We start from the raw sequence: 14,311 nt of genomic DNA, 5'->3' as shown, positions 1-14,311 counted from the left end.
GGTGTTGTCGGGTTGTGGTTTTTGGGTACAAATGGGATCGAATGGGTATTCAAGAACGATTGTGTTTTTTTTTGCGTAATGTGATGACGCTTTATCCGGCCAAAACACGTATTGTCCATCAGCATGATGTTTTTGTAGAAACGGGATCAAAATTTTCTTCAAACATTCGTGCTGGTACACATATTGATTGATTGCCAAACCAGAGGGCTTGAACCATGGCTTAGAAATGCCTTTCTCTGTCCTATTGCGTCCATAATTTTATCTGGTCTTCCACTACCTTGCTTGCGAGCAGTTGTTGGGGATCTTAGGATATGGTAAACAGTCGAAGCCGCAACATTTTCGCTTTTAAAATGTTGTACCGTATACTTTTTGCCGAGATTTCTGTGCAGTTCGTAGAGCTGTACAACGCGCTCGCGAAATACTTCTTGTTTCGACGGCATTTTGAGCCAAACTGAGCAAGCATAAACAAAACAGAAAATACTATCAGAAAGAGGAGAGAAAGAGCTAACACATACACACTCTTATTTCTCTCTGAGCTCGTTTGTTGTTGAGCATAGAGGCCTCGAAGAAATTCCAAAATTTTAGTTGCCACCCGTTAGATTGTCAAAGGAAGATGAAGAATCTAAAGATAATTCTGTGGAAAGTTTAAAGGGGATTCCGAGAAAAATCCAAGAGAATTGAACTCCGGGGAAGGTCCTTCGAAATTTTAAGAAAAGATCGAAGGATATAGGCATTCTTAGGTGTATTCCAAATACTTCTTGGTGTATTCCAAGGCTATTTCAAGGAGGATAATTGTATGCAAATTTTGGTAGAGCACTCAGCGAGTGCCGAGAAGAATTCCAAGAGAAATTTCAGGAGAATTCTTCGGGGAATGTGTGGGTAATACTATTAGAATTATTAATGAATTTCTAGTGTATTTTGGAGCTAATTATATGAAAAACTAGACCTAATATTAATTTTCTAAGCTGAACACTGAGTAAATTCTGATTGTGCGTTAATTCTTGAGAAAGTTCTAAAATCAATCATGTGAATAATTCCAAGGCCGTCAAGATGATACAAACTCGTCGGGGAATTAGTCTCATGCTAATACCAACAATCAATACGAAACTAACGATTTCAAATTGGCTCACTACTTGGCTAGCCTATTAGCATAGAGGTAACTCTAAGATCAGAAGGTCCCGAAGAAACGTGCTCAACTTTTTGGCTCAGCTCTGGTACTCTCTTCGGTCCCAAGCTAATCGATTCACCCCTCGAAATATAGGAAAATCCACTAACCCCTAATTTTATCTGTCAAACTTTCATAGCGAATCAAAACAAACATAGTGTAGTACTGGAATTTATACTAGAAGGGGGTACGTTAGTCAATTTGCTTGAGACCAATAGGCTAGTCAAGTAGTGAGCCTTTAAATTGTTAGTTTCGTATTGATTGTTGCTATTAGTCCCAAGCAAATCGATTACATACCCCATTCTAGTCAAAATTCTAGTACTACACTATGTTTGTTTTGATTCTATATGAAAGTTTGACAGATAAATTGAGGGTTTAGTGGATTTTCCTTTGTTTCGAGGGGTGAATCGATTAGCTTGGGACGGAAGAGAGTACCAGAGCTGAGCCAAAAAGTTGAGCACGTTTCTTCGAGACCTTTTGGTCTAAGAGTTACCTCTATGCTAATACCATAGAGGTAACTCTAAGACTAGAAGGTCCCAAAATAACGTGCTCAACTTTTTGGCTCAGCTCTAGTACACTCTTCGGTCCCAAGCTAATCGATTCACCCCTTGAAACATGGAAAATACACGAACCCCTCATTTTATCTGTCAAACTTTCATAGCGAATCAAAACAAACATAGTGTAGTACTAGAATTTTGACTAGAATGGGGTACGTTAATCGTTTGCTTGGGACCAATAGGCTAGTCAAGTAGTGAGCCAATTTAAAATCGTTAGTTTCGTATTGATTGTTGCTAATACCGAGTCAAAAACGAGTTTGCAGACATTTTTGATAATTCCCAGACATTTCAAATGTTCATTGCAGACTTTGAAACAAATAAGCTAACAGTTTTTTTTTTGTTTTTTGCAACTGACCTAATTGATGTAAGTATTTCACAACAAACAAAGATGATGATTCGTTGACAATCAGCGATACCTTTTGTTTTCACCACTCTTCCACCAAGCTGTCATCTCTCCACCTGTCATCGTTGTCCACTTCTGTTAGACGAGCGCACACAACCCTCAATTGCATGATTGATGAGCGTAAGTGAAAATAACTAATATAGACCTCGGTCGGGCCTCTAATTATCATCTACCTCATTTTTTAACACATTCCGCTAAACGAAAAAAAAAAAAACATCAACAACAGAAGAAGAAGAAGAAAAAGAAGAACAAAAAGAAACTGAAACGCATAATATCTATCTTTAGAGCGCAGGCAAAGCAGCCCGAAATGTGCGCCGCCACGTCTGTATTATAATATGGAGAGAGCATACAGTTTGTAAACAATAACAATGGTGGCCTAGAGTAAATATTTTAAAAGAAAGGAAAACAACGATTCCTTCGGTTGCGAGTGTTTTGCTTTTTGCCTTATCTCGCCTCGCTCTAGAAGCGACATTTCTTCCTTGTTACAAAGTTTGCATTCCGCTATAACTCTAGTGGTCAAGGAATCAAAAATATCTCCAAATGACAAACTAACAAGCGATCAACGAACCGAATAATAACGCTATGTCAGAAGTTGAAAACAATAATGATATAATCTTCACCGTTCTTTTTCATGACAAGCAGCTCGTGCGACCCGACTCATTCGGGGCGGTAGAAGGAAACGAGCAAATTGTTGGCAAGCTGCTTCACGAAGTAAAGCCGAAGATGATACACGTGTGTTAATGGGAATTTTTTTGTTATGTCTTTTCCCGATTCATATCAAGCTATGTCCTCATCCGTGTATATTGCAACAAAGCAGGCAAGCAATATATCATTATCCTTCTACCACTCGGATCGAGCTTTGTTACAGAGCGAGTTTGTCATGGTAGTCGTAGCAACCGTTTTGTTTGTATCGTTGGTTGCTTTATGTGTTTGGATTCGCTGCTAGTGGTAGAACATTTAGATCAAAATGGAAATTTTCACACATACACACATATATATTAGACACAACGGGACGCCACGCCGACAGAATAATGAAAATGCATTCACATCTGGATCTGGTGCATGATTAAAAACAGAAAACTGAAAACGAATCAAAGTAGGCGAAATGTCGCGCAACTGCGTCGCTATGGAACGTAAATGTGCGTTTCGAGAAAGTGTGTTGTGCGACAAGAGAACAAGAAGAAACACATCACAAAACATTATGAAAACACAAAAAAAAAATGACGGTGAAATGCTGCTAGCATAAGAAGAAAAAAACGAGCAAAAATTACGGCACATCTAGCGAGAGGCGATATACAGACACACACAGAGAGAGAGAGAAACAAACATTGCAAAAAAGATGATTGCGTTGTTGTGGGTAGGTATGTATGTGTGAATGTGTCGAGCGCGTGTGACATGAGCGAAAGACGAACCGAATGAGAAAGTGATTAAAGATTTTTGTTCTCACGCCACCCCCCCTATCAACCGCCCGATGCCAGAAGATCGGTGCGAGGAAGGCGTGGAGGCGAAATCGAATCCAAGTGAGTGCGAGTGTGTGAATTCAAAACAAAAAAAAAAGATCTGCCAAATAACAAAACGCAACACAATCAAGATGATGAGCAAACGTATTTTTTTTTCGTTTAAACTTGCTAAAATAGAAAAGAGATTATGATGATGACGATGATGCGAGCAGAAAAAAGATATCGATGTGATTTGAAAAAAAACGCAAAAACAGCGCGATTAACGAGTTGCGAAAAAGAAAAAGAAAAAAATGCTTTGGTGTGGATTTCAAAACACTTTTCTGCTGCGCGGGTTGCTACGTTTTTGATGGTTTACTTACCGATATCTTCGCACTTGTAGTTTTGTATCATCTCGGCCAGTTCCAAATTGCCGGCAATTACGGCGACCTGCGTTTTAAAGATGGTTGGTAAACATAGCAAGAAAAGGAAGAATAGGAAGAGAAGAAAAACGCGACAACGCGATCAATTAGTACACTTTCATATATGTCGGTACCAAAGGGGAAGAAGCTGTGGATGTGGGTATAGGTTTTTTTTTAAAGGTGTGGATAATAATGATGTTTGTGTTGATGGTGCTGCGAAAACAAAAAAAAACATAACAAACGGGTGCGAACAAGGAAAAACGAGACCCCGCAGGGTCGTTGGATAAACGGACGGAAGATGTCGCTTGGTATTTCATGGGAAAGGGGGGAAAGAGACACGCGTTGACGAATGTACACTTAAGTAAACCTCGTCTGTCAGAGTGCAAATGAGGACTTGATGGTTTTTTCTTCGCCATCGGCTAAACATGCTAAATTGGAGGAAAGGAAGGATGACGACAAACTGTTTTGTTGGTGATGGTTTGCGGATGGATTTAGGTGGGTGGGGTGCAAAGGGAGAAAATCTTATTTGTACAACGGTTGTGTCTGAATGTCACTGGTAAATCGACACGCAAACTCGTGATTATATGAAAGGGTGGTTTTTACATAATTGTTAAGGTATATTTACATAGGTTATTAGGAGATTGGGAGTGAGACGCTGATGGAGCCTATGGGCTGGTGAAAGAGTAATGCTTGACGGGTGTTGATACACTCTAGACAACACAGAAGATGCTGGGATTTGTTTTAAAAGATGACTTGATTTGCCCAATAAGACCCATGAGAAGCCCTCTGAACTTATCATACGAAAAGACCTTTACCTTAAAACCCACTATAAATCTTCTAGACTGCCTATAATCGTATATCAGTCCCATTAGGGTTTTCGTCAATTTTAAGATAACAACGTTATCCACTATCGATTGGCATCTACTTTCATATTACGTGATAAAACTACGGAGTTGGACCATGAAAAATGTGAACACAACATCAAGTCAGTTTGTTCCATTAGGCAAAGTAAAATTCGACAGTCCAGAGGTCTAGTTACAGTTCTGCTTTTTGGATCGCCATATTTTTCGCTGATATAACAAAACATGCAAGCTTCATTGAATCAGATTTCAACTTGTAAATATTATCGATTAATTAATTAAGGGGACTGATATGGGATAATAGGCAGTAGAGTTCAATTAACTCGTAAAAGCCTGGGGCAAACTTTTTATTTTTTTTGTATCCCAGAGATGTCATGACCGATTATACTGATTTTTTTTTTAAGCTCATTCCGGTGAGTGGTTCTTACGTCGTAGAGTGGTACTCCCTCCAAGCTCCTCCCTCTTTGTAATATATTCAAGAATGTGTTGGCAAGGGGTGTTTTTGACGTAGTACTACGTCTTTGTGGACTGGGGTGCAAATCAATAAAATGTGTGGCGAAATAGTGTTAGGTTTTGAACGCTTGTAATTTTGTCATTTATAGATGAAATCAAAATCTGAAAACGCCATTCGATAGGAAATAACTCTACGAATTTGCTGAAATAAATACTTTTCTAATTTTCCATATAAAAACATTTGAAAAACGTACCAATGATAATTTTATCACTGTTTTTATTAAAAAAAAAAAAACGTTTTTCCCGAAACCCAGTCCACTTATAGCGAATTTGTTTATTATTCAGTTCCAACCTGGATGGGGTATCAAGATTGGGTCTGCTTGTATTCTGACAAACGTCAGTTTGATCGTTTGTTTTTAAAACCTACCTCAGGTTGAGGTTCGCACTGACGAAAAGTTCGGTTTCGCACTGGGTTGGAACTGGTTCCAACCCCGATAATAAACAAATTCGCTATTAGTTTCACATCGTTCTGCTTGAACCTGAGAAGTTATAGAACAGCGCTGCTCAGCGTGCCTCTGCTCATTTCCGCTTTGGACGGCGTGGCAAGCAGAAAGCAGGAGCGCATTAGGTGGATTTTCTCCCTCTCTTTCTGCCGTCGTGCTGAACATTCTCACAGGCGCTGTGACCGGATGATATCGGGCAGGTGTGGGATGAGCTTTAAGTTAAGAACGATGTCGCACCAAAGCTAATTTTTGCATCGAACCATCAGCCCTTCTCAGGACCACACATTTTTACAGAAAGAGTTATATTGCTGGGATAAATTGGCGGTATTGGAGTTAAGTTTCTAAACCATTTATTTTGTTATCAATATATAAGTGAATGGAGCAGCAACAAATATCTAGCAGTTCTACGTCAACAATGTGGTCGTGCGTTGGACACAACCATGATGACAGACTAACGCCCCGGTTCTAGGCGCCTAATAGGTGCCACACAAGGAAGAAGTGTTATAGTTCGTTTACTAAAATGAACTATGACGATTGTACGTATATGGCCAGTTTTGCTATAATCAATGCTCTTCGTGTTTATTCGCGAAATTCATATCAAAGATTGATCACTTGCGTGGGAAATCAATTTGGCAAGGCATTTGTGACCAGCATACACCTTTCGGTCGTATGAAACAGGTCCAAATCTGTCCAAATCCGCCCGTAATTGTTGTTTATTTTGTCACTGTTTATGGCAAAATAGGGGACTTTTCATGAGCATTAACGGCAAATAACTCACCAACAGTAGCAGACCATGAGTACTGTGTTACCTATACATACTCCCATCTTGGCGCCAGTTCACTGTACCTACGCGCATGCATCAACACAGCAAAGAAAACATCCGTAGAGCGAAAAGAACGTAGAGCGAAAGGTCTTGCAATTTTCCTGAAGTTAATGGGGCTGCTTTGAAGTTCTCTGATAATCCTCGAAGTACTCGGAACCTCCCTAATTATAAAGAAACTACCGGAAAGTATCTAATCTTCTTTGAAGGCCTCTGGGCTTGCTTGAAGAATTCGGACCTTTGTCTTGAAATTAATGGAACATCGGCATTGAAGTTTTCTGATCTTCTTGATTTTATAAATTTTTAAAAGTTCTCGAAACTGCCATTGAAAATCACAGAACTTCACTTAAAATGTTCTTAAAATTGTCTAATGTTCATGTGACTTTCCTTGTGTTTGCTGAGGTTTTCGGAAATTCCCTGAATTTCTCGGAATTCCTTCAAAGTTTCAGCAATTTCCTTGAAATAAACTGATGTTCTCTAAATGGAACTATCCTGAAAACCATTACATGTCCTTGGAGTGCTTTGGACATGTAAATTTTGTCTAAAGTTCCTTAAGTTCACCGGAGTTCACTGGACTTTCCTGAAATTCCCGGGTTCTCGAATGTTAACAGCAGTTAATGAAACTGTCTTTCAATTATCGGAACTTACGCTTCCAGATCTTTAAACTTATCAAAAAGTCTGGTCTTACCTGAAGTTTCAGAACTTCTTAAAAGTTCCTGAAATTTTCCTGAAGCTAATGGAACCGCAATAAGGCTTAGGAAGCATTCCTAAAATTTCGCGGAAGTAGAAAAAAACACTGGCGGGAGAACACGGAAGAACGTATTGAGCGAGGCTAGAAGAAGCTTCCATGGGAAGAAGTCGAAGCAATTTTCTGGGAGGAATCCGAAAACAACTTACGGAGTAAGGTGGAAGAAAACACCAAGGGACAGTAGGAAGGTTCCAAGTGAAGATCCAGGAAGTTAAAAATGAACATTTTGATGGACCTATTTTTTCACTTAATAAAAGTATTTCTCGACTCCTGAGTAGCCAAAAACGGGGAGAAAATGGAAACATTAGTCAAAACCCCACTAACACAAGTTCATAGAATTATATTGAGTAAACTGCTACACAACCAAAATCAGTCATATTAACGTTATATAAACTGCAATAGAACATGTGTGTTGCTTGGGAAGAGTATCGAGCATAACACATTTCTAACATAAGAGTATAAAGAGCATAACATATTTCTAACGATGCATTTTTGTTTGAGCAGACTAAAACAATTTGAGTTATTCAAAAAGATAAAAATCTCTCACAGTTCAGCAGGCAATAATCATTTTGCTTATTAAAAAATCGGTATTAAATCTCAAAAATCAGTATTCTGAAAAATCTTATCTGTATATCCGGATCAAGTTCGAAAATCGGTATAAACACCGATAAATCGGAATATCTGGCAACACTGCTGCTGCTGCTGCAGATCGACAAGACGGTCAACACTTAGTTGAGAACAGTGCTGCTGCAAAATATCTACAAAACACGGTAATATTGACATTTCTGCTTTTGTCACTCATTTGAGCTAACAGTCATCGTCAAGACCAACCATGTCAATTGTCAGTGACGACCATGTGTAGATTTTTTTATTAACTAAATTTGTCAGTGGTCACTCGGCTGTCGACAGAAGCAGGCCACTCTCGATGTGTGTCACGCAATCGTCTGTTTACTCGGCAGCAACCATTTTTGTGGTCCTCCTCATTGTTCTTCATCAGCAGTTCTTTCGGTCGTCGACCTTGGAAAGCAACAGTTTCGTGATGAGTGTGCGAGTGCTGACCACGTTTTGCGTCCACTGCTGCAATGGAAGCGCTCTGCCCCCTCCCTTTGGCGATACTGCCATACAATGAAACCACTGGAATCCATTGTGATGGAGGAGGCTTTTTGGATAGTGTTCATCTTTTGACTATAGTTTTACGATGTTTTGTATGGTGAATCCTCGGCTCTGTAAAGTTAATTCGATTGAGCCTTATCAAATAAATTAAAGAAAAAAAAAACTAAATTTGTAACGAAATTTTGCTTATTACTTAAGTACAAAACAATTACATCGAGCCATTCAAGTGAACAAGCATCTACGTTCTGAATTGCCTGGATAACCATAATGTGACACAGAATGCACGAAATGACATTTTTGTTTGCCAGCTGAATCTTTGTTATTGACGAAAAAATTAATGAGATTTTGACGAAGGTTTTTTTGATGATCAAGTTTGTCAGTGATTATTGGGGTGACAATTTGGTCAATATCGCGCAAAAGTCTGTCAATGACAATGACAAATCAGTGTTCACTCGGCTGTCGACAAAAGCAGGCCACTCTCGATGTGTGCCACGCGATCGTCTGTTTTCTCGGCAGCAACCATTGTGTGGTCCTCCTTACTGCAACCGTTTAGTGATGAGTGTGTGAGTGCTGACCACGTTTTGCGTCCATTGCTGCAATGGAAGCGCTCTGCCCCCCGTTGGCGATACTGCCATACAATGAAACCACTGGAAGCGGCTCCAGTTCTTGTGGAGGAGGCTTTTTGGGTAGCGGAAGATAAAGTGTTTATTGTGTTGTACCTTTTGACCATAATTTTAAGATGTATTGTATAGTAACCAAGAATCCTCAGCTCTGTAAAGTTAATTCGGTTGAGCCTTATTAAATAAATTAATAAACAGAACAGATAATGACAAATCTCAGCACTGGTTGAGAATTCAATCACCACGTGGCGCTAGTGTGCTATATGACTCTTAGTTACCTGTTTAACTTGACTGCTGGAAAAGGCAGCACAGTTCAGAATTCATTCACCAGGGATGTTAGTGTACCGTTTGACCACAGACAAACAGACGTAACTCTTTGAAAAAGTTATCCTTGAAAACATATTATTTCAAAACATAGAACCTCAGTAACGGCATCTCTCGGGCTTCTCGCGGAAAACAAGCTTGCTCGCTAACTCGCAAACAATATTGCATTAAATTTCTATAGAATGTATAGAAACGTCAAAATGATCCGATGCCAGCGCTGCGGCGAGTAGTTCGCGGAACTCATAATATTCAAATCAACCGTTAAATGCGTGAACGAAGATACACAATGAAGAGTTACGTCTGTTTGTCTGTGGTTTGACATTTAATGGTGCATCAGATACAAGTTTGTTGTCTTCAGCAAAGTTTTTCAGATTAACAAAAACTGTTGGATAGTTCAGTTGAGAATTCACTCACTAGGCAGCGATAGTCAGATAGCCATTTGGTTTCAAATGGCTTGCTTTAACATGATAGATCAAGTACATAAAAGCTGACTGTCTTCAGCTAAGTTGGTGTACATTACAGTTCACAATTTACTCACCAGGCGGCACTAGTGTGCCATTTGATTTAAAATTGTTTGTTGGAGCTTGACAGCTCGACTAGGTAGAAGCTAGTAGTTATCTTTGGCAAAGTTGATCTGATCGACAAGACCTATTGGATGAAGGACAAAACAGATAAGAATTCACTCACCAGGCGGCACGAGTGTACAATTTGACTTCTTTCGGCTTGTTTTAACTTGACAGCTCGACAAGATATTGTGAGTTTAGATAAAAATTGTCTGTATGTCGCTGATGAATTTTCTTCTGACGCAACCGGCAGTATTGCAAAAGAGCTGTTGCAAGTATCGACAGTAACAAGAACATCAATATTAAAGTTATGATTTCCGTAAAAGTTGGAAGTAGATTGGGTCAGACTTCTTCTTCTTTTTCGAATTGCAAGCTCACATTAGCTTATTGCGTGCTATCAACTTTGTGTTCTAGATGCACTTCCACAGTTCAAATTTGTCTCATACGTCATTTCGATCAGGAATGCCGTTAGCTTGTGATACAATTAATTGAAACATTTCCAAAATGGCCGAATTTTAGCAATAATGCGAATGATTACCCATAACAAACAGTTACGCAATGTTTCGTACAAATCGGAGAAGATCGATTCAAAATTTTATTTTTTGACGTAGGACTGCGTCTGTGATTTCTATATGGGGGTACACTTTGTGAAACCGAAAATGGAACATGTAACAAAATTATGAAAGATTTTGAACGTTAATAACTCAGCAGCCCCTGGACCAATTTCAATAATTTTATCACCAATCGATCAGCTATATTTCTACGCATCTGTTAAGTTTAAGTTTTTTATAATTTTTCAAAATGTCACTATTGAAAATTGCGCGAATGTGCAACTGTTGCTATGAGCATTAAAATCATCACCGATTTCCTGCGAAAAGCAATTTCCCTAACACAGATTTCAAAGTTGAATTCCATCCGGTCTCACCAAACGGTGTTTATTCAATCACCGCGTGGTGATTGGTGGTGTGTTCTCCAGTACACAACGAAAGGCTGTCTGCAAGCCGCGAGCTGCAGCCCATATGATCATCCATAGAAGGAAGAAGAAGCCGGACCGCTATTGATCGGAATCAGTAGCTCTTCGTGAGACGCTGTGGGCCATCTATGTCAAGCGCGTCATACTAAAGAGTATAAACAGAGAGAACCCCGCTCAAATTCCTATTCCTACACAAAACACAAGCTCCTGCTGCAGTTAACAAATAGGATTTATCCACTCAGTCCTACGTCCCAACAGATGACCGTCGATAAGTTTGACTTTGTTATTGTTAATCTCTACTTGAATTCAAACAAAACGGTTTTAGCGTTTAAAATTTAGTCTTAAATCTTTACATAAGGTTATAATTATTTTTAGTTAATTGTTAAAGCTATCTTCGGAAAGGTTGTTTTCAGTAGTTTCCATGGAATCAATTCCAGTAGTGGCCTACTCCGTTACCCAAATTTAGTACAGGTCTCGTGGATGTGGACGGGGGAATGGGAGAGCATACGGATGGAAAGGAAGTTCGAAACAGTGGGAAAATTCTACACGTAATAATACAATTAATTACGAACTTTTCTACAACAGAAGTACGGGATAGAGGGAAAGAGAAAAGTATGTATCCTACCTGATACGGTGTCTGATTGGCATAGTTTAGTGCGCCCCGGTTGGAACCGCGAAAGAGAAGCATTCTAGCGCAAGCCTCCTGATTGTTAACAGCGCAAACATGCAGCGGCGTATTGCCGGAAGCGTTCTGCCCATCCATATCCGCACCGTAGAACAGCAAGTGCTCTAGGTGATGCACTAACCCGTTCCGACAAGCCTACAAATTATTTTCGATCGTTGTTTGGGTTGTTGTGGTTTGTGTGTAATCGTGTGGGGGGTTTTGGGTTTCAAGAGTTTCGTTCAATTTGGATTTACAGTACAGCGGGGAAGAGTGGTAGTTTTTTGAAAGTTATTTCGTGGACCGGAAAGTGAGGGATAGTGAGGGTCAGTGGAAAATTGTATGTAGAAGAAAAATAAGAGAAAAGAGAAGAAAAAAGAGAATTATTAGAACATTGGCAACTCTGTTTCAAGCTTACAACTTTTTGAAATCGTATTCGCGGAAACGTTAAACAGTCTCTTTTTTCCTTAGGAGAAGGATTTGACAGAACCGGAGAGTACTTAGATCAAACAACACTACAAAATTACAAACGCCTACTTGGATACCTACAAAATTCCTTCTCCAAAAAACATTGGATACCTAAAAACTTTAGTTCCCGATCACCTTTCTAAACAAAAATCAAAATCTACTGAAACGAGTTACGAGCTGAAACCGAACTATGATTCTGACGCTGGTTTTTTTACCTGGTGCACTTCCTGCCAGCCCTGGCTGTCTTGGATTCCGAGGATGGCGTGGTCGTGTAGGAGAATTTCGCAGATTTTCGGATCGGTCTTGCGCGTCACCGAGAGGTAGCCCGGGGTGAGACCCTTGGTGTCCCGGTAGTTTGGCGACGCGCCCAGCTCCAGGAGGGTGCTAGAATAAGAAATTGAAAAAAAAGAGTATTAGATCTATCAACTACGGTTGTCTTAAATTAATCTCGAATCGCTGCAATTAACATGCAAAACGGTTGAGACAATCGTTGCTAGATTGATGTAAATCGAGCTCTCAAGTCTCAAGCGCGACCACGTGTCAAAATTAGCATTGCTAATCTTTTGCATCTAAGTAAGCTGCTCCTATACAGTCCTACACAGTACTAAGGGGTGCTGTCTGATATTGGGCGCATGGGCGCCGAGTTTTGTGGGGGCATGACATTTTCCAATTCCTTTGAAATCTCACTTTGATATAGCAACTTTTCGCATTTATGATCGCAAATTAGAATAGCAACCCCAGCAGTTTCTCGAATGAGCAGTTCCACGACAAATGACGAATCGGATAATTGTTCGTTATGGCCAATTATTGACATTTTTGCAAAAATTCGGGCCATTTTAGATCGTGTCAAATTTTCAAAATGGCGTCTTTGAAATTTCACAAAAAATCGTGGCACGAAACGTAAGAGTAACTAGCTCCAAAACCGTACAAGCGCTCCTCTTACCAAAGCTGCCTGTGGGATAGAGGAATATCCACCTTTAGTTTATTTTAATCAAATTCAGCTCCAGAGAATAAGCAAATAATAAAAAAATCACTGCTTTCCAACAGCTTGAACGTAGTCTTTCAAGTATCTTGGGGCCCTTGTAGCTCTGTGTTCTCTTTGCATTACGGCTCCACCATTGTTTGGCTGATGATGTTTATCCTCGGTGTCTTCAGGTTTGCTGGTGCCACGCCACGGATAAACCTTCTTTGCCTGAGACACATGTCTGTTGAAGACGTGTCCCGCATTATCGTTTAGAGTCAGGTTTCCATTTCGTTCCTCCACTACTGTATATCGGGTAGGAAAGAATCGAGAATCACCTTTCGTGCAACTTGACCGCTCTATTATTACCTGGCATGCACGGGCGCGCCGTCGGTTATCTTCGCGCTGCTTCCCTAATAGTTTCGCTTTCCGGTCCCGTTCGTTCAGTAGTTTATCGTCTATATCTACTCGTTCATGACACAGAGGTGAAAGACCCCACTTTATCTTCCGGCCAGACATGACTTCTTCCGGGGCTGCGTTTGTGATTCGGTGAGCTGCTACATTATGTGCGTGCACTGCTACACGCAACTCTTCGATGAAATTGGTGCTTTTAGTAGTTGTACTAACCATGGCCTTGTTGATTATCTTCATATAACCTTCAACAAGGCCATTCTGCTGAGGAAACAGGGGAGTGGAATAGATTGTATTAATGCCCCGTTCCACGCAGTAGTGTTTACATTCCTCTCCGTTGAATGGTGGACCATTGTCGGTCTTGATGTTTTTCGGGAAACCTTCTTTTTCGAACACGCTTTCCTGGTCGATTTAACAGGTTTTGCAATCAGGTACCGCGATCGGTAATCGACGATTACCAAAATCGAAATACCGCCGTATCTAGCGTATGGTCCGTTGAAGTTCGCTGCAATTGTGTCCGACACGACTTCCGGCGCAAGAATACGCTGCATTGGTGTAGTCTTCTCCGGTTTGCCGTTCATAGCACAGGTAGAACAAGATTGCACCCACTTCTCAGCATCACCAGGCATCCCAGGCCACCATAGACGTTGCCTCATTATGGTCTTCATCTTTGCAGCAGATGGGTGGCCTTCGTGTGCTACTTCAAGAGCTTTCTTGCGAAGTGCTTCTGGGATTACAGCACACCCTGTTTTAACTACCAGTCCGTTTCGTACAGCAAGAGTGGCAGGCCACTCACCGTAGGTTGGCAGGCCACTCACCGGTTTGCAATGAAACTATCAGTTGCTGAAAC

At 40.3% G+C, this 14,311-nt stretch overlaps 1 protein-coding gene across 5 annotated transcripts in view; it reads right to left on the bottom strand.

The window, feature by feature from the left end:
* Prosap (prosap) overlaps positions 1 to 14,311 on the bottom strand; it is a 394,561-nt gene that overhangs the window by 39,238 nt on the left and 341,012 nt on the right. For 3 of the 5 annotated variants that reach the window (XM_065229414.1, XM_065229417.1, XM_065229415.1), the window contains 3 exons: positions 12,305 to 12,473; positions 11,586 to 11,780; positions 3,945 to 4,011 (listed from right to left, as the gene is read on the bottom strand). In XM_065229414.1, the coding sequence (XP_065085486.1) occupies positions 3,945 to 4,011; positions 11,586 to 11,780; positions 12,305 to 12,473 (431 nt within the window). The remainder of the gene's footprint in view (positions 1 to 3,944; positions 4,012 to 11,585; positions 11,781 to 12,304; positions 12,474 to 14,311) is intronic. The other 2 variants (XM_065229416.1, XM_065229418.1) reach the window with 1 other exon arrangement.

The sequence above is a fragment of the Ochlerotatus camptorhynchus genome, unplaced genomic scaffold (genome assembly GCF_037179485.1).
Source record: "Ochlerotatus camptorhynchus isolate MF236.1 unplaced genomic scaffold, CSIRO-AGI_Acam_v1.1 ptg000314l, whole genome shotgun sequence".
In the NCBI taxonomy this organism is placed as follows: domain Eukaryota; kingdom Metazoa; phylum Arthropoda; class Insecta; order Diptera; family Culicidae; genus Ochlerotatus; species Ochlerotatus camptorhynchus.
Note: the sequence above shows the minus strand (reverse complement) of the source record. Positions and strands in the feature narration are given on the sequence as shown.